The 26,298-nt window shown below is 41.1% G+C and overlaps 1 protein-coding gene and 1 long non-coding RNA gene across 7 annotated transcripts in view; both read left to right on the forward strand.

Moving 5' to 3' along the window:
* LOC105489031 (iodotyrosine deiodinase) overlaps nucleotides 1-8,211 on the forward strand; it is a 34,315-nt gene extending 26,104 nt beyond the window's left edge. For all 4 annotated transcript variants that reach the window (XM_011753598.3, XM_011753596.3, XM_071096607.1 and 1 more), the window contains one exon: nucleotides 1,481-8,211. In XM_011753598.3, coding sequence (XP_011751900.2) covers nucleotides 1,481-1,563 — 83 coding nt within the window. In that variant the 3' untranslated portion in view covers nucleotides 1,564-8,211. The remainder of the gene's footprint in view (nucleotides 1-1,480) is intronic.
* Nucleotides 8,212-21,602: 13,391 nt separating this feature from the next.
* LOC105489032 (uncharacterized) lies at nucleotides 21,603-24,624 on the forward strand. Of its 3 annotated transcripts, none has more exons than XR_011623056.1 (3): nucleotides 21,603-21,985; nucleotides 23,210-23,301; nucleotides 23,837-24,624. It is a non-coding gene; the product is annotated as an uncharacterized lncRNA (long non-coding RNA). The 3 variants fall into 3 exon arrangements; XR_011623055.1 differs by lacking the exon at nucleotides 21,603-21,985 and adding an exon at nucleotides 22,197-22,357; XR_011623057.1 differs by lacking the exon at nucleotides 21,603-21,985 and adding an exon at nucleotides 22,197-22,357 and having other exon boundaries at nucleotides 24,361-24,624.
* Nucleotides 24,625-26,298: the final 1,674 nt, after the last annotated feature.

Raw genomic sequence — 26,298 nt, forward strand, 5'->3', positions numbered from 1 at the left:
TGTTTTTCAAATTCAAGTTCATGGACCTGCCAAATTCAATCTTTGGCCCTTTGGGGGTCTGAGGATTCCAGTTTTAAAAATCCTGACCTATAATAAGACCAAAGTACTCACATCGAGAGAGTGAAAGATAAAATAATAATAAAAGTCAACTTAACATTAATAATATTAGTAAAAGGAATTGTTTAATATGGTCTGTGTATCTGCAGGTTTCTACTGCTAGAGACATACAAAATTAAGTATGGAGTAAAAGCTATGACTTGAAAAGGACCCAAATATAAAATGACACCAAATTAAGGTGTAATTATTTTCTCAAAAAAGTTTAAGATTTATCCATTCCAAGTTCAAATACTATGTGAAGATATGATCAAGGAGAAGAAACACCATGATAAAGTAGAGCTAATGACAGAAAGAAGAAATCAGTTAGGTTTTCTGATGCATGTATTCTTGAGAACAGTCTCTCAGGTATTGTGAAATCTTTGTTAATCAAGGTATATAATGATCTTGTATAAAAGACCTTCAGCAAGAAACTATATCAAGTCACTCTAGATTCATATATGTGCATATGTGCATGTGTAGATAGATATATATACACACACATATGGGTTCATGTATATATGGGTTCATATATATATATGGTTCAAATGCCAATATTAGAGTTATTGATAATAAATCATAGATTCCAGGCGGATCACTGGAGTTCAGGAAATAATATTTAGCAGGAAAATTGGCCAGGTATTGTGGTTCACACTTGTAATCCCAGCACTTTGGGAGGCCGAGACAGGCAGATCACTTAAACTCAGGTGTTTCAGACAAACCTGGGCAATATGGCAAAACCCCATCTCTACAAATAAATACAAAATATAGCCGGGCATGGTGGTGCATGCCTGTAGTCCCAGCTACTCAGGAGGCTGAGGTGGGAGAATAGCTTGAGCCTGGGAGGCAGAAGTTACAGTGAGCTGAGATCATGCCACTGCACTCCAGCCTGAGCGATAGAGCCACACCTTGTCTCAAAAAAAAAAAAAAGAATATTTAGTAGGAAAATTATGTCGCATTTGGGCTAGTACACTGCTTTGGTGGACTGCTCTTATCATTTGGTTCTTGTACCAGGACACAGACCAATCACTTAGCTAAAAGGAACTCCCTGTGGTTTTTGCCTTTCCTTTACTACAGTTGTATTCCTACAGTATTTTTCTGTAAAATAACCATTCCTATTTCTTAAGCATCAATGAAAAATAATAGTATTTTTCTTCTTCCAGAAGCTTCCCACTGCTTGGTTAAAAGAAGGGAGGGGATGGGGAGATTGATGGGGGCAGGGAGATTCACGATACCATTACCTGAGCTGGCAGCCTCTTTGCTGCCCAACTTCAGGGAAATTATAGGAAGAGCAGGTACAAACGGGACAAGAAGGTCCCCAGGTTAGAAGGGAGAGCAGTCATTCTGCCTGCTGACTTTAAAATGCTTTCTTGTCCTCTTATTTTAGAATGCAGGTCTGGTGACTGTCACTACCACTCCTCTCAACTGCGGCCCTCGACTGAGGGTGCTCCTGGGCCGCCCTGCACATGAAAAGCTGCTGATGCTGCTCCCCGTGGGGTACCCCAGCAAGGAGGCCACAGTGCCTGACCTCAAGCGCAAACCTCTGGACCAGATCATGGTGACGGTGTAGGCAGGGCCACCCAAGGGAGTGGCAGGGAGATGGCGCCCCTGCTTCTCCCTGTGCCTCTCGCCTGCTCCTCTCGGGTCTCTTGGCTGCTCTTTCTCCGGGTGTCAGGTTCCCTCATTGCTCTTCTCTGGTGGCCACACTGTGTCAAGAAGCCTCTCCACACTCTGTGGGCTTCCAGTCCCATAAGTCCCGTTTCTTATCCACTTTGGAAATGCATGAACACTTCACAAAGAACATGCCCTGGTTTTTAAACTTTAAAAGTTACTCTAGAAAATCACTGTTGGCTTTTTTCTTGTATTTTTAAAAAACTCACGTAGAGGAGACAATCAGAAATTTGCCATAGTCCCAATAATTCAGCTACACGATGACTCGAATTTAAATTTAGATTAATCAAATGGTCTCCTGCTCTCTGACTTCCGGTGCCTTTTAGACAAAGGATATGCTTTTGAGAACTACTTTTTCTTAACTGAACTTCAGGGACACTCTGCTAGTTTTGAATAAGTAACCATCAAAGTTACTGAAACATGGCCAGGTGCAGTGACTCATGCCTGTAATCCTAGCACTTTGGGAGGCTGAGGTGGGCAGATTGCCTGAGCTCAAGAGTTCGAGACCAGCCCGGCCAACATGGTGAAACTCCATCTCTACCAAAAATACAAAAAATTAGCTGGGCATGCACTTGTAATCCCAGCTACTCAGGAGGCTGAGCAAGAGAATTGCTTGAACCTGGGAGGTAGAGATTGTAGTGAGCCAAGATGCTGAGATGCCATCACTGCACTCCAGCCTGAGCAACAGAGTGAGGCCCTGTCTCAAAAAAACAAAAACAAAGTTACTAAAATGTCACCTTCACAGAACAGGACAGGGTACGCTTGGGTCGCACGGGCCTGGCTGGCATGTAAACGGTCAGTTGCACTGCCTAGTGGTGTGGTAGATCTGACTTGTAGCATTCATAGAAGCTGCTAAATACTCAAGAATCTTGCAAGACAGTTATTAAACATTCATAGCTTGAAATTGCCCATGGTGGGAGAATTTACATCACAACCACTACAAATCAGGGCTTGCTTTCTTTTTCTTCAAGAGTGCTACTTACCATACACAGCATCCACAGTCTCCCTTCTCTTTTACCCCACCCCATGAAACATACTGACCCATTTTCTCCAGATGATAGCACAGCCTGATAGGGTCACAGGTGCCAGGTTGGGAATGCCAGATGTAGTCTTCACCCATCACCTTCTGTCATCCTCCCAGGGGTGTAGTATACAGAGGCAAACTCTTACAGCTTGGATGATTTCTCATCAAGCAACTCTACTCACCTCTTTATCCCCTTCCACTGTGCTTTTCTTCTTGTTGTCCTCATTTTCCTTGAGAAAACTCTCTCTATAAAAAATTTCCATAGAGTATGTGGATTATAAACAACAGAAATTCATTTCTCACAGTTCTGGAGGCTGGAAGTCCAAGGTCAGAGTGCCTGCATGGTCAGGTGCTGGTGAGGACCCCGATCTGGGTTGTAGGCTGCTGACTTCTCATTGTGTCCTCATGTGGTAGAAAGAGGGTTGGAGCCTCTGGCATGCCTTTTATAAGGGCACTAATCCCATCATGAGGCCCCACCCTCATGACCTCATCACCTCCCAAAGGCCCCCCTCCTAATACCGTCACATTGGGGGTTAGGGTTTCAACATATGAATTGCGGGGACACAAACATTCCGTCCATGGCACCTACTTTATAGGGTTTGGCATGCTGCTTGGTACATGGTTAACATTCGTAAATGGTGGGTGCCCTTACTGTGGTAGACACCATTGTCATTGCAAGGCAGCCCTGCTTGGGATTCAGGTGAGCAAAGGTAACATGGGTGAGTGAGGGACTCCCTCCTCTTCAGAGAAGCCCTCCTGTGGCTCAGGGGCAGCTGCAAGGCCAGATGGAGTTGGCCTGCAGGGAGTCGGCCTTACCCCACCAGAGACCAACTTGAAGGATGTTTTTCTCTGTGTAGTTATCAATCTGATATGCAGCCAGGTTACTTACTTCCGAAGCATCGGAGTTGTTGATTGCCACTGCCCCGTGGTTCTCACTCTTTGCAGGAACTCTTTAAATTTTTATTTTAAAAATTACAATGGAAACGTCTGGTTATCATCTTAACCAAGTGACAAAGTCCTAGCACACCATTAATGGTAGGATAACTGACATTAGGTGTTCCTGTTGGGATGCATTATGAAGCATTCCTTCCAAAGATGTCGATGGAAACTAATCAAGTCTTACACCTAACTTTCAGTTTACAGTAAATACAGAGGATAAAGAAGTTAATGGCATGGTGGAATAACCAAAATGTGCGTCATTTTACAAGAAATAGGCCTGGACTCTTTAAGGAGTGAGTGTCACTGTGGGAAGAATAAGAGGGGCACTGTCCTGTCCTTGCTACTCAAAGGGTGGGCCTGGGCCCATAGCATCATTGGGACCACCTGGGCGCTTGTTAGAATCAAAGATTCTCAGGCCTCACTTAGACATCCACAATCAAAATCTGCATTTTAACAAGATCCCCAGGTGATCTGCATGTCTGTTAAAGTCTGAGCTCTGTTTCAGATAACCAGAGACCCAACAACCAAAGGCAAAACATAAGCCTTAATTGGATTTTGTTTTAGGAAAAAATCTCATAGGTATAAAAGACAACTGGGAATGTTGAATGTGGATCTAGTGGTAGGTGATATTGTTAGTGATGTGAGTGATGCATGCTGAAGTACTGAGAGATGAAGCATAATATTGACAACTTACTCCAGGAAAAAAGAAGGTGTCTGTATATGTGTGTGTTCGGAGAGTGTGAGCGAGAACTAACATGGTAAAATGTTAGATGGAGCAGATAGTGTTCTCATTATACTCTTATTTTAAATTTATGTTTGAACACAGTCAAATCTGAATGGAAATACATGTAAATAAGCATTTCTTTCAGTCATATAAATAATTTGCCTAAAAACGCCCTCTAAGTCCATCATTAGGTTAAACAATTTACTGAAGGTGCAGATATTATGCTTATTTCATTGGGTTGTTTTGGAATGTCCCCTAGTTGGATAGTTTGAGGCATGAAAATGAGAATCAGAGGAGAAATAAGGCCAGAAGCTCACATTGCTTGCAGGGAACCGACAGAGTAATCAAGAAGAGGAAGGAAGCCCTGGGAAGGAACGTAAAATCCATTTCAGCCTGCCTGCCCCTTGGCATGGGGGTCTTCTAGGGACCGGAAACACTAGACACTTCTTCTGCCCCAAGCACACCCCACAGTAATTTCTGCTGCAGCATCACGATCAGGGGAAATCAGTACAGCCCCCCAGCCATCAGTGGTGTCTAGAAAAGTAAAGATAATTTTCTTCCTTCTCTCTGCAGCCTCAAGCTCTTACTAACTTTCTTTTATGTGTTCATAAATGTAGTCATGTGACAACTGTGCTCAAAGTTAGAAATAGTGGTCTGGCAGGCTTATAGATCCTCTTGCTGTTTTGAGGCCTTAAAACAGAAAAAATAATGGAATGATTGCATCACTGCGAGGAAGTATATTTGCTTAAGAAACTTGAAAATGGTTTGTGTTTTACCGATAGGACTCACCTGAAGACTCCACTTTGCCGAGAGGGAATTTTTAACTGAAAGCTGTGTTAGCCAGCACAGGGTAGAGCCATGGTCCTCATATTTGCTGGCATCACTCATGTAGGGGTCTGTTAAAGCGCAGATTGCTGGGCTGCACCCTCAGGGTGTGTGACTCAGCAGGAATGGGTGGTGCCCAAATGCTCCGTTTCTAATGTATTCCCAGGTGTTGCTGATGCTGGTGATTGGGTACCACATTTTGAGAACCATGGGGCATTGGCAATCAACAAATGCAATGCTTGTGACTTGACATGATAAAAATTCATTTGTTGGGCAGGCAAAGTCCCCTGTGGGCCTGGAAACCCTCCGAGACAATTACTTGCATGGGGTAACCCAGTAATCCGGGGGGATGCACCTTCCAGGGCATGGCTGCCTCCTTCCTAGAGGCAGCAGGGGGAGGAAACACTGGAAGAGCTCACCCCAACAATTCCTTCCTACGCTGGCCCAGGAGTGACCTCCTCACTCTCATAGCCCTTTGGCTAGAATTAGTCATGTGACCTCACAGGAGGTGGAGCAATGTCATCAGTGTTATCCCCCTGCACCTGCAAGGAAGGGGGCCCAGAAGTGTGTAGGTGCTGGATGTCTCTTCCCCAAAACACCTAACTCTGAATTTAGAAAATAAAACTGGATATAACAAACAAAAAAAGGAGGGGAGAAGGAAAGTTGAAGAAATTGGTGAAATCAGAACAGGACAGTGAAAAGCATAAAGATTTTCTTCTGAAACACTAAGATCGGTTGGTATTTGTCTAATACAGCTTTAAATAGAGTATCACTTTGGGCCAAAGAAAATCGATACAAACATACATAAAGTGGAACTAAGATTGACTTCTTCCTAGACATCCCTGCCTCTGCCCACAAAATGGAAACTTCCATCAAGAAGTACTGGAGGACACTTCTTTTTATTTTCTTCTCCCTATGAAAGGAAGAGTGACTTCTCTGATGCGTGAAATTGGGGGTAGTTATTGCACATGTTCAAACCCCAACAAAGTAGGGTTTTAAGCCACATTTACAAACTGGGGGTGATTCACCTTACAAAGATGATCCACCAATTGGTTTTTCTATTTACTTTATTCTTGCTCTGTCACCCACGCTAGAATTCAGTGATGTGATTATAGCTCACTGCAGCCTCCAACTTCTGGACTCAGGTGATCCTCCCACCTTAGCCTCCCAGGTAGCTGGGAGTACAGGTGCACACCACCACACCCAGGCTAGTTTTTCTAAATATTGGAGTTCCCAAAGAGTATTCAAACTGATGTGATATTTGAAAAGACATTTTGTAAGCATCTTTTAGGAATATCGATAAGTGGAAGAAAAACACAGAGTTATCAGTGGATATTTTGCCTGAGAGGCGTGAGAAATATAATTGTTGTTTTGCTAGGTATCAGCAGAGTGCTCTCTTATAATTTGTGTGAAATGGAAACAACGGTAACATCATGTTTTCAATTCACACATATATACAAGTAATGAGAGGTCCAGAAGGAATGTTGCTCTAGCTCTGCTGCCACTGTGCCTCCTTTCTCCTGCCCCACTCACCCCACAAAAAAGGCTGGACACTCAAAAAAAGCTGCGTTTATCTAACTTTTAGAGAGGGTGAATAGCAGAGAACTGGAGGTGGGAATGATAAGGAAATTCCAGCAGGAGATTGCAGGGAATGGGCTGACGCATCTAAGGCGGATGCCAGGTCCGCTCCCTACCTGGGTGGCCTCAGCAAATGACGTCCAGGACATCCAGGGGCAGGCTTGAGGGAGAACAGTCCCTGAAGCCAAAAACCTGCCAAGCTAAATACAGTAGTTCTAATGAAATGTGAGAGGCTATAATCCCATTTGGGAAATTCCTAAAAAGTCATGAGGCAGGGGAATGGTTTATGTTATTATCATGACCTGAGAGTCATGGCTCAGAGCCAAATGTTCAGGATTAAATTCAACAGCATTTAAATTTCGTTAGAGTGAGATGGAAATATGTTAGCAATGCCTGCAGAGTGCCAAGTAAACGCAAAAACCAATGAGATCATAAAGGAAGTTGTTAGCTAACCTAGGTGGAGTCGCCAACTTCCTTCTACTCTAATAATTAAAAATAAAAATAATACTTAGGAGGTAATTTGAATAGAGATTCAAAAATCAAACCCCTCTGAAGGATGAAAACTGGGAGCCTCCTCTTGCCATAGTAACCATAGCACTCAGGGCACTGTCTTCCAGCACTGGAGTACTGTCTTCTGACCTGAGATCCTAAGCAACCTCTGCTCATCTGAGATGTCCACCATATTGCGGGCATGAGTCCTTGACAACAGTAAATAGTACATCTGTTCCCTTGTTAGGTAAATGATTTTCCAAGTCTGAGAATGTGTGGAACTCATTATGGAAATAATGCAATAATTCAAATCCATAATATTGATACTTTCATGTTAAGTTTAGGAATAATCTTGTGTATGCTCCTTAAGTGATTTGAATATTTAAAAAGCTTATGATTCCAATTTGAAATATGAAATTGATTTTAAGTTTGTGATTTGAAGTTGAAAGGTATAAGAATATTTAACTTAGCTCATTACAGTATTAGACTAGATTTACTATGTCTATAGGTGTAATGTATTAGATTTACAAGAGATGCTTAAATATATGAGAATATTTTGTCTTAATTGGCTATAATCTTGTCATATCAATGATTTGAAGTGCTAAAATAGAAAATCAAATATGATAAATTATACAAGAAGTTTAGAATATTTAAGAGATTTTAATAAACAGAGCCTGTAACTGAGACTGATGGTTTAAGGGAGTTTGGCTTATTCAGCTTGAGTTAATCAAACATGAATTAAAGGCTCCCTTCCCCAAAGAGATTTGTTTTATTTTATTTGTTTACTAGTTTTATATGTAGAATAATAAAATGTGTATATCAGGTCAGAATGCTTTTGACAGAAACTAATACAAGCAAAAAAACCTCACTATAACCTAAACAAATAAGGGATTATTTTTCCTTCCTAGTGAGAAGTCTGGAGGTAGATATTAGATGCTGGTCTATTGGTTCAATGAAGTCAGTGCCAAAGTCTAAGTGGTTCTCTTGGCCTTTCTTCATAACCACAGGATGCTGTTAAAGCTTCACCAATCACAACAAGCACAGTGCTTGAAACATAATAGGTGCTCAATAAACACTCAGTACATATTGAATGTGTGTAGAAAGATATCTCTATCTAGTCATAAAATTTTAGAATGCAAGATCTGAAAAGGACATGGAAACCTGTGTTTTTAACGTGTGTTCCAGGTGATTCTGCTGACCAGGCGAGTATGGTAAACGTGGCAAGTGTTCTCAAGTGAGCTCATCAGTCCCAGGGCTGTTAGCACCTTCCATCTGCCAGGGCCTCCCTGGTCTAGACCTCCAGCCTTGACCTTGCCCTGAAGCTCCAAACTCTTAGGCCCAGCTGCTTTCTCTGTCCCTCCACTTAGATGTCAGTAGGCACCACAACCTTTTCATACTCAGAGTACTACTTTTGAGTCCTTTCCACCCCTTACTTGGCCCCTCAATTCATACTTTTTGAGGTAGAGCCTCAAATCTAGAAATCATCTGTATTAGTCCATTCTCACACTGCTAATAAAGAATACCTGAGACTGGGTAGTTTATAAAGGAAAGAGGTTTAATTGATTCACAGTTCAGCATGGCTGAAGAGGCCTCAGAAAACTTACAATCATGGCAGAAAGAAAAGCAAACATGTCCTTCTTCACATGGCAACAGGAAGCAGAAGAATGACAGCTGAGTGAATGGGGAAACCCCTTATAAAGCCATCAGATTGCATGAGAACTCACTCACTCTCATGAGAATAACATGGGGGAAACTGCCCCCATGATTCAATTATCCCCCATCAGTTCTCTTCCATGACATGTGGGGATTATGGGAACTACAATTCAAGATGAGATTTGCATGAGGACACAGCCAAACTGTATCATCATCTTAAATTTCTGTGATTCTCTTATTCTGCACATCCAAATCCATGAGCAAGTTATACTGACTTTATCTCTGAACATTGACCATGGGAGGGGAGCAAGGAAAAGCAGTGTGAAAGGAAGAGCGTGCTGCCTGTTGCTGTGAATAATAAAATATCTTGCTCTGACCCAGTAGTTTTGTGTCTTCTGTCAGCATCCACACTACTAAGTCAGACTACCTTGCTATCTTGCAAGGAGGGTAAAATCTTAGGTCCTTTACAATTCATGACCCTTGGCATTAGATGTTCTCTCCACCTGCAATGCTCCTCGCCTAGATACTGTCATGGCTGCTCCCTTCATGTCAGTCATGATTCAGCTCAACCCAGTACCTCTGCTGAGAAGCTTTCCTTGACCACCCAATCTCCAGAACCCCCAACCAAACCCCAGTCACTCTCAATCACTTCAGATTTTTATTTTCTTCAGAGCACTTATCATTATTTAATAAATTTTAAAATTTTATAGGGCAACATTTAAAATATATAGACAAAATCCTAAGAATATTATAATAAAAACTTTGTAACCACAACTTGGGTTAAGATACAAAACATTATCAATACAGTTGATATCCCCTATGTATTACTCCCCAATTCCATCCTCCTTCCTCCCTCCACAGAAGAAAGCACTAATCAAATTTGGTCTTGGCCCATGCATATAAAAAATGCATATAAAAAATACTCTTGCTACTAAATAGTATCTAATATTTGTCAATTTTAACTCTGCATAGATGGCATTATACTTTACATATTTTTCTGCAACATTCTGAAGTTATACTTGTGAGATAGTCCATCGTGATATGTGCAGCTCTAGGTCATTCATTTTCACTGCTCTACACCATTGAATGAACATATCGCACATTTTTCATTTTCTTATGAGTTGTCATTTAAATTCTTTTACATTCATTCTTTGTCCTGTGGGAATGTTTAAGAATTTCTCCAGGATATATACCTAAGAGTAGACTTACTGGGTCAAAGAGCAATCAAATTTCAGCTTTTCTAGAGCTTGCCAAATTGTTCTTCAAAGGTTTTCCCCCACCCCGTGATTTTTAAAAACTCATTTACTGAGTAGCTTCCATAATGCAATCGTAAATTCTAAGATAGCTTATCAATCATGCTCCCCTCTCTATTCCTGGTGCCAGTAGCTGCTATGTGAATATTTGTTGAATGGATGAAGAAATGCAGGCTGAGAGGGGTGCTGTGACTTGTCTAGGGTCACAAAACTCTCTTAGTGACAAAGCAGGATTCTCCCATCAGACTTCAGTAGGTAAAGAGGAAGGCTGGGCTCATCTCTTTCCTCTGAGCATCCCGGGCTCCCTTCCTATGATGCTGGCCACCCTCATCCTGGGGCCAAGCCTTCTGCTAGACTCTCAGCTCTCAGAGAGCAGAGACCAGTCTACCTCAACTCTGTGTCCTGGGGCTGCTGGGGGCCATGGTAGGTATCGGCTGGTAAGGTTGTCATTGCAGAGAATCCTTGCAATTTGAATGACACCACTGGATGGTTGCAAGACTCCAAAAGCTTTTCTGCATTTTTTGCTGGAGAACTCTTGGGAAAAAAGAGTGCCTGGGTCTCTCTGATTTAGTAGTTAGATGAACCAGTTGCAACACAACCCACGTAATTACGGGGAGTGTTGGGGGGTGTGTGAGGAGCGGGGGCAGCAGGAAGGGGCTACGCTTAGTGTGACCTCTTTACTCTTTGGCGCCCTGCGTTCATAATATAGTTTCGGTCACAGACTGGTAGCATTGAGCTGACTAAACATTTTGTGAAATTCTGGACTGGAAAAGGAATTGAAAGGCTATTTCTAAGCCCATCTTCTGCTCTTGGAAGGAATAAATGCACCCTATGCTGCTGTACTCTAAGAGACTACAGGGCCACTCAGACAAGATCCAGTCAGGTAGAGAGATACCATCCTAATTGTTTCCAGAAGGGGAATTTAAAACAAGGATTTGATTGCACTGGGGGGATAGCGAGGCAAGAGTGATTAGCCCTGACCCCTCCTACCCAGCACTAGAGGGATGGGAGCACCTGGAGGAAGCTGGAACCATACAGAGCTTGCCAGGTAGGCAATGCGGCCACAGCCAACGACGCCACCTGAGGCTGAGAGGTGGAGGAGGTCTACCCTGAGTTTTCTCTTCCTCCCACCAATGCTTCCCATTGACTGAATTAACCCCACTCCCTCCTTTCCTTCTTTCTGCCTTCCTCCTTCTTTCTTTCTCTATTTTTGTTTTAAGAAAAACTTTTTTTTTTTAAGAGAAGGGAACATTTTTCTAGAGCTCACCAGTATCTCTAGAAAAGAGAGTAGCACATTTAAAATAAAGAAGTAAAAAAGATTGCGCCCTTGTAGCCCTGACAGCAATGAGGAATGATGCCTTTTCTTCCCTGATTTCAAAGCACCCATGTGAACTGCAGACAAATGAACCCATCTCACTGGAGGTGCGGTGGGACATTGGGACACAGTGGTTAGTGAGTAGGAGCATGGGCCCTGGAGCCAGACAACTTGGCCCTACTCCTGACTGGTGATCTTGGGCAAGTGTTTCAACACCTCTGTTGAAGATCTACATCTACAAGTGAGATGTACGTCTCACTTGTAGAAAGGGGGAAGTGATCACAGTAGTCCCTACTTCATGGGGTCAGTGTAAGGATTATGAAGTTAATACATTTGGGGATCTTAGAACAGCACCTGGCAAACATATGAGGGCTGTGACTTTGAAAAGATTCCTAAATGGTCCTGTGTACTCCGCTGTCTTCCAGGCTCCTCAGAATAGAAAACCTGTTTTGGCATGCCTCCATGGGGCAGTATTTGGACTTAGGGATCAAATATCATCAATTTTTAGCTTTTAATCAAACACACACTATTTCTACCAGTAAGAGTCAGGTGCTGGCTTGACATCCTGCCAAGTGTCATCTGGCAAGGACTCAATTAAACTAGAAGCAGAAAGTAGGAAAGAAAAAATAAGCCCCTCACTTTTGTCTCAAAATGTCATTTCAAAGACTGCCAGGCTCAGCTGCTGCCCCAGCACGAATCAAGGTTAACGTGCTGCACCTGCAGAATCAGGGCCCTGCCACCGCCAGCTTGTGACGTGGCCACCCAGCACCAGGCCAGGGGAGCTTGATGGGGTTTGAGTGCATTGGCCCAATCATTTGGTTGGCAGGTTGGGCCAGCTCCTCCAAAGCCCATGACACTACAAATTGGTTTCTCAAGTAGCTTTTTTCCCTGGTTCCTGTGTGGTCTCTTCTTTACCTTTCAAAGTTATACTATTAATTTCTGAAAGAATGAAAATTGGGCTAGGGATCCCATAACAACATATATTAACCATCGAAACAAAAAATGGTTCTATGAAATATACGAGACCCCCAAAGTATCAAGCAAGGATTCAGTCCATAAAATTGAAATGGGGCTTTGTGAAACTTTTATCACAGACTCTTTGTGAACTTAGAAGTTAAGGGACTTCTGATTTTCAGTTAGGTGTTTAAATGTAATTAAATGAACACTTCTGCAATTCCCTTAATTAAGGAATAAGGGAATTAAGTGATTTAACTTATGCCAGTTTTCATCCATGCATGATTTTTTTTTCCTTGTTGAAAGCAAAACTCAGAGTTTCCTAGCTTAGAGGCAGAAACTCAACCAGAGCCAGCGTGAACTCTGGCAGTGACCTTAGAAGCGGGAAATTGTGGGGGAGGAGCTGGAGAGAAAATATAGCTTAAAAGAGACAGGATGTCCACTAATTAAAACTAATACAGGACATTAAAATCAAAGCTAATGGATGGTAGCTTTAATTCTTTAAGACTTCATTCATATCTAAATATGCATTTCAGTGGCCAAGTCCATCCTTGATGCTATGAGTATTTGTTAATTGCATGAATCTCTCTTGTTTTTAAAAATATGTCAACTTTCAACAAAGACTTAAGGCAGGTGGCCCTATTAAAACTTGTTTAAAAAACAAAAAGCAGGAGAGTTAAAGACAATAAGGACGGCAAGTTCTAACAAGCTATTTCCCTTTTTCCAGCACTCTTGTGTGTAAATATATAAATCTTAATTTAAGAGGATCACATTTCATTAAGTTGTCTAAACATAGGCTCACTTGAAAATAGCCTGAGTGTGGAAAGGCTTTTCTAAAGAATATTCCAGTGTTTGTTCTTCATCACTTAAAGCTGCAGTCTTAATTTTAATATGACATGTGGCATTCCAGACATAGAAGAAGCCATAGATCATAGCCATGGAGAAAAATGACTCACTTCAAAATGATAAATTATGTTGAGGTATTAAAACTTCTCCAAGTCTTACATATAAGTAGATATGATTTTAAAATGCCATTTTCCTTTTATAAACCATATTTCAATGATTGATCACAAAAAGAAATCTGGAATATTTAGCCAATTTTCAGACCTATCTTTTTCAAAGTCAAGTTTAGAAAGGAGAGATTCTGACAGCTCACTGGCTTTCTTCTATATAGTAAATTATGTATTTATATAGTGAACAGTGAAGAGTATAGTAAACACTCTTTCTAGAGTAATACCCGCTTACTCATTGTTTCTCATTTGGAATCATTAATTCATAAAATGTAGCCTTGAAGTGAGACTTCTTCATCAAACCTAAAAATTAGGAAGCAAATACAGATAAAAACTGCTAGGTCAATATTGGCCAAGATTCTTTAATGAGAGAAAAACCAGCCATCTCAAAGACTAATACTGTCAGTCACTCAGAGTGGTTGGAAGCCTCCTGTACAGGAGTCAGAAGAAAACCTTCATGTTCCTCCTCTTTGGGTAACATCAGCCATGCCTGCTTTGTTCATTTAAGAACCAGATGAGATCAGGTATATTTTGAAGCTATAAAGCACCATTTACGTATTAGATGTGATAGTCACAGTGGGAACAGAAATACTGGAGATTCAATTCAAGCTATTCTTATTCTTAAAAAATAACCCAAAGTATGTTTCTATAAAATGGAGTCAGTGTCAACTCTCTCTAATTCAATGGACAGCAAGCAAAATAAATAGCCACTGTAAAAATGGAATTGAAACAATTCAATAATCTCTGAAAATACAAAAAAAAAAAAAAAAGAGCTTTTCCCAATGATTTCAGTCTCAAAACAAAATACATCTGATCACTGGCTTCTTGGGAGACAATATTAATATAAGCAATCATATAACATGTGTCTTAAGAACCCAACAACTATAATTATAATATATTAGTTGTACTTTGTAACACAGAGCACTCTTCAAAAATCAGTCTGTAAGGTTGAATCCAAGTGACTTAACCATGGGACACATATTGTTCTGTGAACTTGTTCTAAAAATATATTGTTGGACTGAAAAGATCCGAAGATTGATTTTAATCATGTAATAAAGTATAGAAATGGAAAAAAAATCTTTTTTTTTTTTTCACGACGGCTCACATGTCTTAGTTTTGATTTTCAAGGCACTAGTTTCAGCAGCAGGACATAGTTTGTTCATAGGCTCTCCGAGGGTAAAACAAATAGTGTGCAGAGTTTAGATCAATATCAGAATGACTCACTTGACAGATATTTGGATCTGTAGAAACCTCAGCCCTCTGGTTCAGATGCTCCAAACTGCCACCTAATTTTTCCCTCTAATATCCTTAAAATAACTGTCACAATCCCCATCCTAAAGATGCAGAACAATCCTCCACAACAAAACATTCTTCAAACATTTGCTCAGAGTTAGCTTACTCTATTTTACCATCAATTCTAAAAAGCACACTTATTTTAATTTCCCAGCATATAGTACATAGAAACAGGAATTTAGAAGGTAAGAGAAGAAGAAAAAAACAGGAAGAAACAACATTAAGAAAGATGTGAGCCCAAGTGGATGATGGCTCACACCTGTAGCCCCAGCTACTCCTGAGACTGAGATGGGAGGATCACCTGAGGCCATTTCAAGCCCGCCTCAGCAATATTAGTAAGACTTCCTTTCTAAAAAGTAAATAAAGTAAAGAAAGATGTAAAAGCTGACTGTGTACTAGGTAGGCAACAGACAGAAAAACAGAAGCCAAGATGCACTCACTGCAATCAGGGGACAGTAAACTTTCAAGGGTACTTGCCAATTGAATAGTGTTTAAGGCTGTCAATGCATTCAGTGATAAACTTCAAAGTGAATTAAAACATTGAAAGATAAAGCAGGATATATTAAAATAATTTCTTTTCCTGTGGAAAATTTGGATCACGTCTGAAAAGTATATGAAAAAAAGCCATAATGATCTTGTATCTTAGAAATAATCACTGTCAATAACTGTTTAATTTCCTCCTGCTGCCACCATGTGCAGTAAATTTGCATACACTAAGATCTTGTCATTAGGCCATTCCCTAATGCCCTGGCCTTGCTCTTTAAATAGAAACTAATTGTTGGAGCTACTGAGGGGAATCAGTGGGCCTGAAGGGGTTCTGGGTGTTTTCTCCCTCGTGTTGTAAGGTAAATTGATCTTCTAGAAGAAACTATGAAGATTATAACCATTCTAAAGGGATTTCAATTGCATTTTGATGACATATGTTAAATTTGTTGTGATAAAATGTAAAAATCCGGAGACCTACCTCCTCTAGCTATGTCAAAAGGGCAGTCACATCAGCAATTTCACATGCATCAAAATGTCCACACATCTGCAGATTTGCTTTTAAAAATGTGATTTCGGTAACTGGAAAAATGAAGGCAAGTATCTAGAACATAACAACACATAGGAATCCAGCACTTGGAACAAATGTATATTTACATTTTGTAATTTTGCATTCTTTTAAAAATAAAAGTGACAAGGCATTACATGTGAATGGGTAATACCTCATTAGTTTCTTCTTGGTTTTGATGCAGGGCAAGTGAGCCCCCAAATTGGGGCTTAGCCTGGGAGGGTTCTTGGCTTTGCCCAGGAAAAGCTTCAAAGATGAGTCAGCGGTGTTAGCAACTTCTATTGAAGTGGTCGTGCACAGCAGCAACAGAGGGACTGCTCCTTGCAGAGCAGAGTCACCCCATTGGCAGGGTGCCCGGAGTAGCAGGGGCAGTTCTGCAGTCATATTTATACCCACTTTTCATTACATACAAATTAACGGGCAGGTTTTTCAGACATTTCTAGAAAAAGGGTGGTAAATTTCTGGTCATTGCCATGGAAAGGAGTGGTAACTTCCAGGTGTTGCCATAGCAATGATAAATTGACATGGCACTGGTGGACATGTGTGATGGTTAATACTGAGCATCAACTTGATTGGATTGAAGGATACAAAGTGTCGATCCTGTGTGTGTCTGTGAGGGTGTTCCCAAAGGAGATTAACATTTGAGTCAGTGAGCTGGGAAAGGCAGACCCACCCTCAATCTGGGTAGGCACAGCCTAATCAGTGGCTAGCATGGCTAGAACATAAGCAGACAGAAACATGTGAAAAGAGAGACTGGCCTAGCCTCCCAGCCTACATCTTTCTCCCATGCTGGATGCTTCCTCACCTCAAACACTGGATTCCAAGTTCTTCAGTTTTGGAACTTGGATTGGCTCTCCTCGCCCCTCAGCCTGTAGACAGCCTATTGTGGGACCTTGTGATCTTGTGAGTTAATACTTAATAAACTCCTCTCCCTCTCTCTCCCTCTCTCTATATATTCCATTAGTTCTGTCTCTCTAGACAGATCATGTGAGTTAATACTTAATAAACTCCTATATATATATTCCATTAGTTCTGTCCCTCTAGAGAACCCTGAGTAATACATGTCTTATGGAGAGGTGCTTTCACCTCCTCCCTGTTTCAGCCAGTCTTCAATCCAGTTTGGAGTAAAGTCTTACCTCCTACCTCAGTTTCAATTCATTCCCTCCTCTTCCTGAGGCAACCACTCCCCTGTGGATCACTTTTAAATGAAAGGCATCGGTTACTGGCAGAAATCTTTGGAATGTAGCTAAGAAAATGGATGCTGTCAGTAGGATATCACAAATAGGAGTTTTTCTCCTTTTCAAGAGGATGGTCACAACTTCATAAAAGGCTTTCTAACTCTGGCTTGGAACTGACTTGGGTTCAGATTCTGACTCTACTAAGCAATTGACCATGTGACCCTGGATGATTTACTTAAATTCCCTGTGCCTCAGTTTTCTCATACCTAGAATGAAAATAAAAATGGAACTTACAGGTTTGATGTAAGGATGAAATGAGTTAATTTACATAAAATGCTTAGCATAAATCCTGGCACATAAAAAAGCCTGAAAAAATGTAAGCGATTTTTTTTTGAGAACTTGAAAGATGAAGGAGGATATATTAGGAAGTGAATTGTTAGCTGTACAGAAAGTGTCATTGAATGGTGTTTTTTGTTTTGTTTTGTTTTGTTTTGTTTCCATGGCTTAAGATAGCTAAAGAGTGGGATTTTTATCAAGGGACATCAACAAAGCTCTAGGCTGACATTTGAAAGGGAAATTATTCAATTAAATTAAACAAATATTTATTAAGTGACTAGTATTTAACACGGACAGTGAGATTTCAATCTAATAGTGAGGCAGACAAGTGAACAGCTATTCTGTCATTGTTGCTGGATGATGCTGCATCCGAGAATAGATGCTCATCTGGAGAGGAGGCTTTCTGCATGGTTCATAATAAGGAATTGGTCAAACATCAATAAAAATATCTTTCTAATTTGTAACTGACATAAAGCTGGCATGGTGGGGTGAATCCAAAAGATTATAACAAGTTGGAATTATAGACTAAAATTTTTAAAATGAGATTTAATATGGAGAAATATACACTTCAAAAACCAACTACCCAAGAGCAGCAGGGTAACAGCAGGTCATTTGAAAAAGTCTTGAGGATTTTAGCAGATTTGGTGGAAGCACTATTTGAGCTATCTTACATAGTTGCAAAAAGTCCTGCAGACTTGCACTGTATTATTAACAGAAACATAGTACTACAACCAATAAAGGTCTCATAGCATTCCCCACTGGCCAGAGCACATTTTGTTCATATTTGAGGGATAGCTGCTTAGAAGGATATTGACACATTGTAATATCTAGAGGAAAGTATCAGAGATGGTATAGGAATGGAAACTATGACTTTATAGAAAAGGTTAATATGTGAAGGTGGCTTCGTGGAAAGAAGTATTGAGGCCAAGGACATGGTAGGTGGCTTGGTATACTTTATTTTTTTTTTTTTTTTTTTTTTGAGACGGAGTCTCACGCTGTTGCCCAGGCTGGAGTGCAGTGGCGCGATCTCGGCTCACTGCAAGCTCCGCCTCCCGGGTTCCCGCCATTCTCCTGTCTCAGCCTCCTGAGTAGCTGGGACTACAGGCGCCCGCCACCGCGCCGGCTAATTTTTTGTATTTTTAGTAGAGACGGGGTTTCACTGTGGTCTCGATCTCCTGACCTTGTGATCCGCCCGCCTCGGCCTCCCAAAGTGCTGGGATTACAGGCTTGAGCCACCGCGCCCGGCCGGCTTGGTATACTTTAAAATTTGTCACTCGGTTTAAAAATTTACAGGAAGTTATAAGATGACAAACTGAAAATGTCAAGAACGGCATTCTAGACATTGTAAATAAAATGGTAAGAAAAGAATTTCCTGCCACTGGATGAAATGAATGAAATGATTAACTGTCAGATAAATTGTAGAGAACCTTCTTGCATCAGTGGGATGAACGAAGACAGTTCTGACTCACTCTCTCATCCTACAAACGCCCTAGTAGCAAAGTCTGTATCTGAACAGGCTGTGTAATTATTCTCCTCTGTGCTAAGTGAGGTAGAAGTATGTAATTGACTTTATTATGATGAGGTCTTTTCAATCTCCAAAGAGCATTGATTTGTTTTCTAGTCTGTATTTGCATTAATATTTGCTCTTTAAAATAAAACCATTGACCACTTTATATCTACTAAGATGGCTATAATAGTAATATATTTTTAAAGTACAGAAAATAACAAGCGTTGGCAAGAATATAGAGAAATTAGAGCCCTCACGCATTGCTGGTGGGATTGTAAAATGGTGCAGATGCTGCCTAAAACAACTGGACAGTTTTTCAGAATTAAAGAATTGTCACATAGAATTCTTATCATGGAATTGCCATGTAAACCAGAAATTCCACTCCTAGATATATATACCCAAGAGTATTTTGAGAATATTCATGTTCAAAAACTGAAAAAAATCATGTACAAAAACTTGTGTAAGAATGTTCATAGCAGGATTATTCATAATAGTAAAAGTAGAAAAAACACATGTCCATCAATTGATGAATGTGTAAAGTTTGGTATACCCATACAACGGAATATCATTCAGCCATAAAAAGAAAGAAAGTACTGTGATGCTACAAGATGGATGAGCTTCGGAAACATGCTGAGTGAAAGAAGCCAGACACCCAAGGCCATACATTGTATGATTCCATTTGCGTAAAATGTCCAGAATAGGCAAATCCATAGAGATAGAGAGTATGTTTGTGATTTCCAAGGGCTGGAGCAGGAAGGGGGCATCTGGAGTGATTGCTGTGGATACGGGTTTATTTTAGGAGGAATGAAAACGTCCTAAACTCAGTTTGAGGTGATGGTTACACAACTTTGTGAATATACTAAAAACCACTCAGCTGTACTCTTTTAAATGGTGAATTTTATGTTATGTAAATTATATCTCAATTAAAATCCTGTCAATGATTCGGAATACTCTAGTTTTAAAAGTAGAGTTATGTTTAAAAAATTATGACACATATCCATTTTTCTAACATTTCCAAAGTTTATAGAGGGTTTTGGCCCCACCTTGCTCCCCTCTTAGCCTAGCTGTTTTACCACTCTGTACCTTCACGTTTTTATAGATCTACATGAAGTGTACAGTTATTCAAAACAACTTGTAACGTAAACTATCACTATTTATTGCCTGGAGATCTGGAGGTTGTTTTCTTATTTTTCTTCCCCGAGTTTCTTGTGGCTCTTGTACTGTGGTTAGCGTTGAGGTACCCGCAGTTGAGAACATGAGTGGCTTAGCAGGGAATCGCACAGAACTGGGGACATTTGCGAGCTGGGAACAACCTTAGGTGGGCACTGGTGGCCTCCAGAATGCAGATGAGAGAGGAGGAAATTCCAGGTAGAGGAAGACACAGCACAAGCTGGTGTGGCTGGGCTCCAACTTTGGAGCTAAAATGATCAAAGATCCCCAATGTTTCAGAGCAAGAAATATGGGGAAGTTAACGTTATTGTGTGAAGAACATCAGCCTTTGGCTGTTTGATGGATGACTATTGAGTTTGGAGGTTCTTCTCTATCCTTATTAGTTGCTACAGATATTCTCACTATGTCTTAGCACCTTGTAAACAAAGGAAAGAGAAGCCTGCAGCTCTCTACCTGCAGATGCAGATAAACATCTGGGGACAGTGACAAAGCCCACAGACTCTGATGGTGTCTTTGATATACAGCCACAATACACATTTTGACACCGAGTAGATGCTTTTAGATGATGAAATCAGTGGTTTGAATTTAGGCATTTGTGTGAAGTTCATGACCTTTCATGCCATGATTGGCTTAAGTAATTCAGAATTAGCTGCGTGTGGGTGCCGTGGAAATACTCTTTCAATCTCTTTCTTATTGGGCCAAATTTGTGCAAAATAAATTGCTGTTTTAATGGGAAAAACAGCAATTAACTTTGCACCAACCCAAGAGTTCACCGGATATTCAAAGCAATTTTGCGAACTGTATCCTCCAACTTGAGGCAGTGACTGTGAAACCACTAGATGGCACAGTCATGCTAGATGTAATCAAGACTTCAGCAGAGAAGAAAAAATGAGTCTTGCTGGATAACTTCATCAGATACTTAAGCTGTAGTTTACTTCCTCTCTCCAAAATTTTTCTACGTGGTAGTAATTTATGTCTTCCAGATCATGTAAATACAGATGTGTTAGACTTAGTCATCTAAATCAACTGTTCAGTAACTAGAGCCAAACTATAAAAAATGATTACTTCTCTTTGTTTTCAGTTCAAGTATTTTTACTATTCCTTTGCCACACATTTCTTTATTTTTCGTACAGTTACATCAGCGCCCTGGGTCCCTTTTCTTTTGTACACATACTGATAGAGAAATTACTCATCTCCAACGTCCTGGAAATTGTTTCACAGCGCATACATTTCCTCGCCCTCTGAAAGATGTCACTCATTTTCTTTAGCAGGGCATTAGGGAACTCCAGCTTTCGGAAAGATGTTAGAAAAGAAATGTCATGTTCCAAGACACAAAGTAAATGATTACTTTCTTCACCCAGCTTTGTCATTTGTCTGAAAAAAAAAAAATAGAACTGTTTTATTCACAGTCAGAGGCTAAGGAAGCAAGACAAGGCACGTTAGTGAGGCTGTAAATACCACTGTGTCCACGATCACTTAACACACGCCATCTTCCAGCACAGCCCCGGCCCCTCTAACCCCCCTGCCCCACTGCAGCCCTTAGAGCCAGAAACCCTCAGGACCCCCGAACGTTTAGTAGGGCTGCATTTGGAACAAGTCCAGAGCCAACAAAGGAAAGTAGTGGAGACACTTAGGAGGGAGAAGAGAGAAATGAAATTTATTTAGCCCGGGGTCCCCACGCCACGAATGTGGCCAGCAGGGGGCTTCTCGTGCGGACGCTCAAAGCCGGAAGAGCCAGCAGGCTCCGAAGCCCTCATGGGAGCCGGGAGTTCCATGGCGCAGGCCCCCCGCTGCTGCCCCAAGAAACGCTTGAGTTTGAGAACTCAGGGAACACGAAGAGCCCCCTCTGCGATGGTGATGGCCCTGGATTGGGTGGTGCTAAGGAAAGGGCAGCACACCCTTGAGGGCGGGAAGTGAATGGGGTGAGAGTCGGCACTGCTGGCCATGTTTTCTTTTCCTCCATTTCCTTATGGGACTCAGTTTCTTCAAGGGAAGAACCAAAATGAATAAAGTCTGATATGGTTTGGCTGTGTCTCCACCCAAATCTCGTCTTGTATTGTAGCTCCCATAATTCCCACATGTAGTGGGAGGGACCCCATAGGAGGTAATTGAATTGGGAGGGTGGGCCTTTTCCGTGCTATTCTCGTGATACTGAGTAAGTCTCACGAGATCTGATGGTTTTATGAAGGGCAGTTCCCCTCCACCCGCTCTCTTGCCTGCCTTCACGTAAAATGTGGCTTGGTTCCCCTTCTTCCTCTGCCATGATTGTGAGGCCTCCCCAGCCAGGTGGAATTGTGAGTCAAACTTCTTTCCTTTATAAATTACCCAGTCTTGGGTATGTCTTTATTAGCAGCCTGAGAACAGACTAATAGAGTCTAAATTACAAAAAAAGAATGCCATCTAGTTTTTTATACAAAGAGATCGAGAAACAGCCCTTGATTGTGCCGAGAAGATTTTAGGAACTGTTTATAAGTGCCCTACTGAGGACTCTAGAGATGATCCTTCATTCTAGAATTATAAGGTTAAAGTTGTTTGTTTTTTCTACTGGCCTAGTCCTTGGTGTATATAAAGAATCTTGTGGTGCTTTGGTATTTATTAAGAGATAGAGAGTCTTTAATTTTTGAATACATTGGATCAATTTTTATATAGTATTGCATTTTTTATAACCCTTATTTACTTTTTACTTTTAAACCCCACCATCTCCTCTATTCTCTTGACCCAGATGTCATGTAGTAAGTTATGACATTATACATTTTCACCTTACAGCTATGTTCTGGGGCTTGGCACTCTTATTATTTAAAAAATGGTATCTTCTATGAGAAAACATGAATATTAAAGTAGACATGAATTTAGTTTTGTAATAATTAAATTGAATCCCAGGATGGCAAAGATTTAAATATGATTTATACTTGGCATTAGTCACAGCAAGTAATACTTGCTGCAGTAACAAAAACCCATTTCAGTGGCTTCGTACGATGAAGGTTTATTTCTCACTCTCATCATCATTCAACATGGCTCTCTCAGGAGGCAGAGAGAGAGCTCTGCTCCGTACATTAATTCAGGGATCCAAGCTCTTTCAAAATGGTTGCTCTATCATCTTCTAGTGCCATGGTTTCCTCTACCAATGCTTTGCATCCTATCAACAGGTGACAAAAGAGAGGGAGAATGGATAAATCGCATTCCACTCAACCGCCTCAGTCTGAAGATGACATACATAATTTCTGCCTACATCCCATTGGTAAGAATTAGTCCCAAGGACCTATCTCAGGAAGAAGAGAACATGGATATTGTTGCAAAATACTCTGATATCTACCATACACACATGTTAAATCAAGTTTAGCCTAAAGCTGCCTCCTTACATATTTTAAATTTAGCCTAAAGGTTTCTCCCTATATGGTGAACTATAAATTAAATGGAGGTATAAACAGACTGTAACCTTTGTCTGTGCCAATCATTGAGTTTTGGCCAATCAAAGAGGGCCAACTGTTCAAACCATGTTCAAATAAGGTAAATGCCAAGATATAACCAACCCAGCTGTGTCTATACCTCACTTCTGTTTTCTGTGTATCACTTTTCTTTTTCTTACTATAACTTTTCCACCAGGTGGCTGCGTTGGAGTCTCTGAGCCTACTCTGGCTTGGGAGGCTGCCCAATTTGCAAATCATTCTTTGTTCAACTAAACCGTGTTAAATTTAATTTGTCTAAGGTTTTTCTTTTAGCACACATGTGCCAGCAATACAAAGTTTGAGAAGACACTAAACTATTTGTTTCAGGGTGAGAAATGCCATGTCTTACTGCTTGATGTACTCCCCCAGAAGAATCCACCCACTCATACCATACCCAGTCAAGAATAAGCAAAATATGGCCTTGGGAATTAACTTCCTATTTCCAGCATTTGTTTAAACTCAAGAATCTTGGTGAAGTCTTGACCAAGGGAGTTTTAAAGTAAAACAGCATATTTTAAAAGTTGATTTAATCTAGTTCTTGAGAAGACAGCCTTTAAGTCCTTTGTAAATGTGGTGGCCAGCCTACAAGATGGCCCCCAATGATTCTGTTGCTGATATTCCACCCTGTGTCATCTCCTCCCACTTTGAATAAGGCTGACTTGTGCAGCCAATAGGACACTGTGAAATGAGAGAGTGTGATTTTTGAGACTGGTCACTAAAGTCATTGCAGCTTCCCTTGCTTTCTTTTGGATTACTTGCTCTTGGGAAAGCCAGTTGCCATATTGTAAGAACACTCAAGAAGCCCTGCAGAGAGGGCCACATGATGAGGAAATGAGGTCTTCTTCCAACAGCCAGCACCGACTTGCCAGCCACGTGAGTGCACCATCTTGGAATCAAATCTTCCACCTCTAATTAGGCCTTCAGATGGCTGCAGCCCTAGATGACTTTTGACTACAGCTTCTTGAGACATCCTGAACCAGAACCACTCAGTTAAGCTGCTCCCAATTTCCTGATCCATAGAAATGATGTAAGAAAATAAATGTTTATCGTTGTTTTAAGCCACTAAATTCAGAAGGAATTTATTCCATAGGAACAGCTAAAATAAACACAGTATATCCAGACAATCTGTTCTCCTGTTGTGCGTTTTGGAGTGGTGGGTTAACAGTAGACAAAAGGCAAAAGAGGGGACTCTGTGATCTTATCCCACCAATTAGAAATGTAATATATATGATTTAAATAGATTTGCTTTCTGCTTTTTTCAATGTTATAAAAATACTGGCACTTCAACCAGATTAAGTTCATTACCATATAAATAACCCTAGCTAGATTGCTTTTCTTTTTGAGAAGAACAGATCATTAACTTAAAAAGAATATCATTTATTTAAATTTTCACAAAAACCGTATGCTGGAGGTTATTGCCATGTTTACAGATAAGAAAAGGAAGTCTTATAGAGTTTAAACACTTTGACAATACTCTAAATGGCAAAGTCAGGGTAGTACAATTCTAGAAGCTGCATTTCATCCATATTGGTTCCTAAGCCTACCTGAAGTCAATCATTTTTCTCTGTGAAGAGTCGAGACCCCAAGAGGAAGGTAGAGTTAGTTTTGGAGCCTGGTACACGCTAGGCAAGGAGAGAGCCAGGTTGCAGCTTGGCATAGTTCAGTGCAGTTGAACAACTGTTTACCAAACACTAATTTGGTAGCATAAATGCTTTTTCGGTCCTACTGGCTGTGGATTCTTGATGGTAATAACAATGACAACAATGGCAGCATGATGCCAGCTGCATCTCAGATACTGTTCTGATATATTCACATGTGTGAATATCCTACAACAATCCATGGGTAGGAACTGTTATTGTTGCTATTTTACTGATGAGGCACTAAGGCAAAGAGAGATGAAATAACCTGTCCAAGGTCACCCACCCAGCTAGTAAGAAGTGGAGCTAGGACTCAAACCAGAGAGGCTGACTGCAGTCTGTGTGTCTGACCTTTCCAGGTGGCTTGATTAATGAGCTAGGCCTGTCCTATATCTGCTGGCTTAGTGTCTACCCCGCTGCCATCCCTACTCCTCACATTCCTCATATCTTGTTCTCCACCAATGTCTTGCTGCTGCTTCAGCCCTGCCCGCCGTTGCTGAGCTCACCTTCGTGGATGCACTGTGTTCTACTGCTCTGTGGATGCCCATATGGTGGCCAGTGTTGTCTTGGACCCCTGGGAGTCCTTGGGATATCTGTGCTTCCTGCTAGAGCTATATGGGTGCTGGACAGGCAATTACCCCAATGTCCCTAACTTTGATGCAGCCTGAATTAATCTTCAGAGACCGCCAAATAGTCTGAGCTCAAGCAGGGCAGGGTCATTCTCAAGCTGTGATTTGTAGAAGAATCACCTGGTGTGCCTACTTAAAATGCAGATCCCCAGGCACTGTGGGAAATTCTGAGCCTATGGGTTTGGGGTAGTGGTGGTTATTCTGAGGCAGGAAACCGCCTCCAAGCCTTAGAAGACACCTACAGCAGGGAAATGCCCTCCTCTTCACATGCCCCTCCCCCCTTGGAGGACCTACTCTCCTTCTGGGAGTTTTCATGTTTCAAGCATCATTTTATGCCATCTTAATGCCTTCAGGCTCTTATGCTGTAATGCCATAGATTGGATGGCTTATAAACAACAGAAATTTATTTCTTACAGTTCCAGAAGCTGGGAAGTCCAAGATCAAAGTGCTGGAAACTTCTGTGTCTGGTGAGGGCCTACTTTCTAATTCATGGACGGTGACTTCTCACCGTTCCCGGCATGGT

This window comes from Macaca nemestrina, chromosome 5, assembly GCF_043159975.1.
Source record: "Macaca nemestrina isolate mMacNem1 chromosome 5, mMacNem.hap1, whole genome shotgun sequence".
NCBI classification, from domain to species: Eukaryota; Metazoa; Chordata; class Mammalia; order Primates; family Cercopithecidae; genus Macaca; species Macaca nemestrina.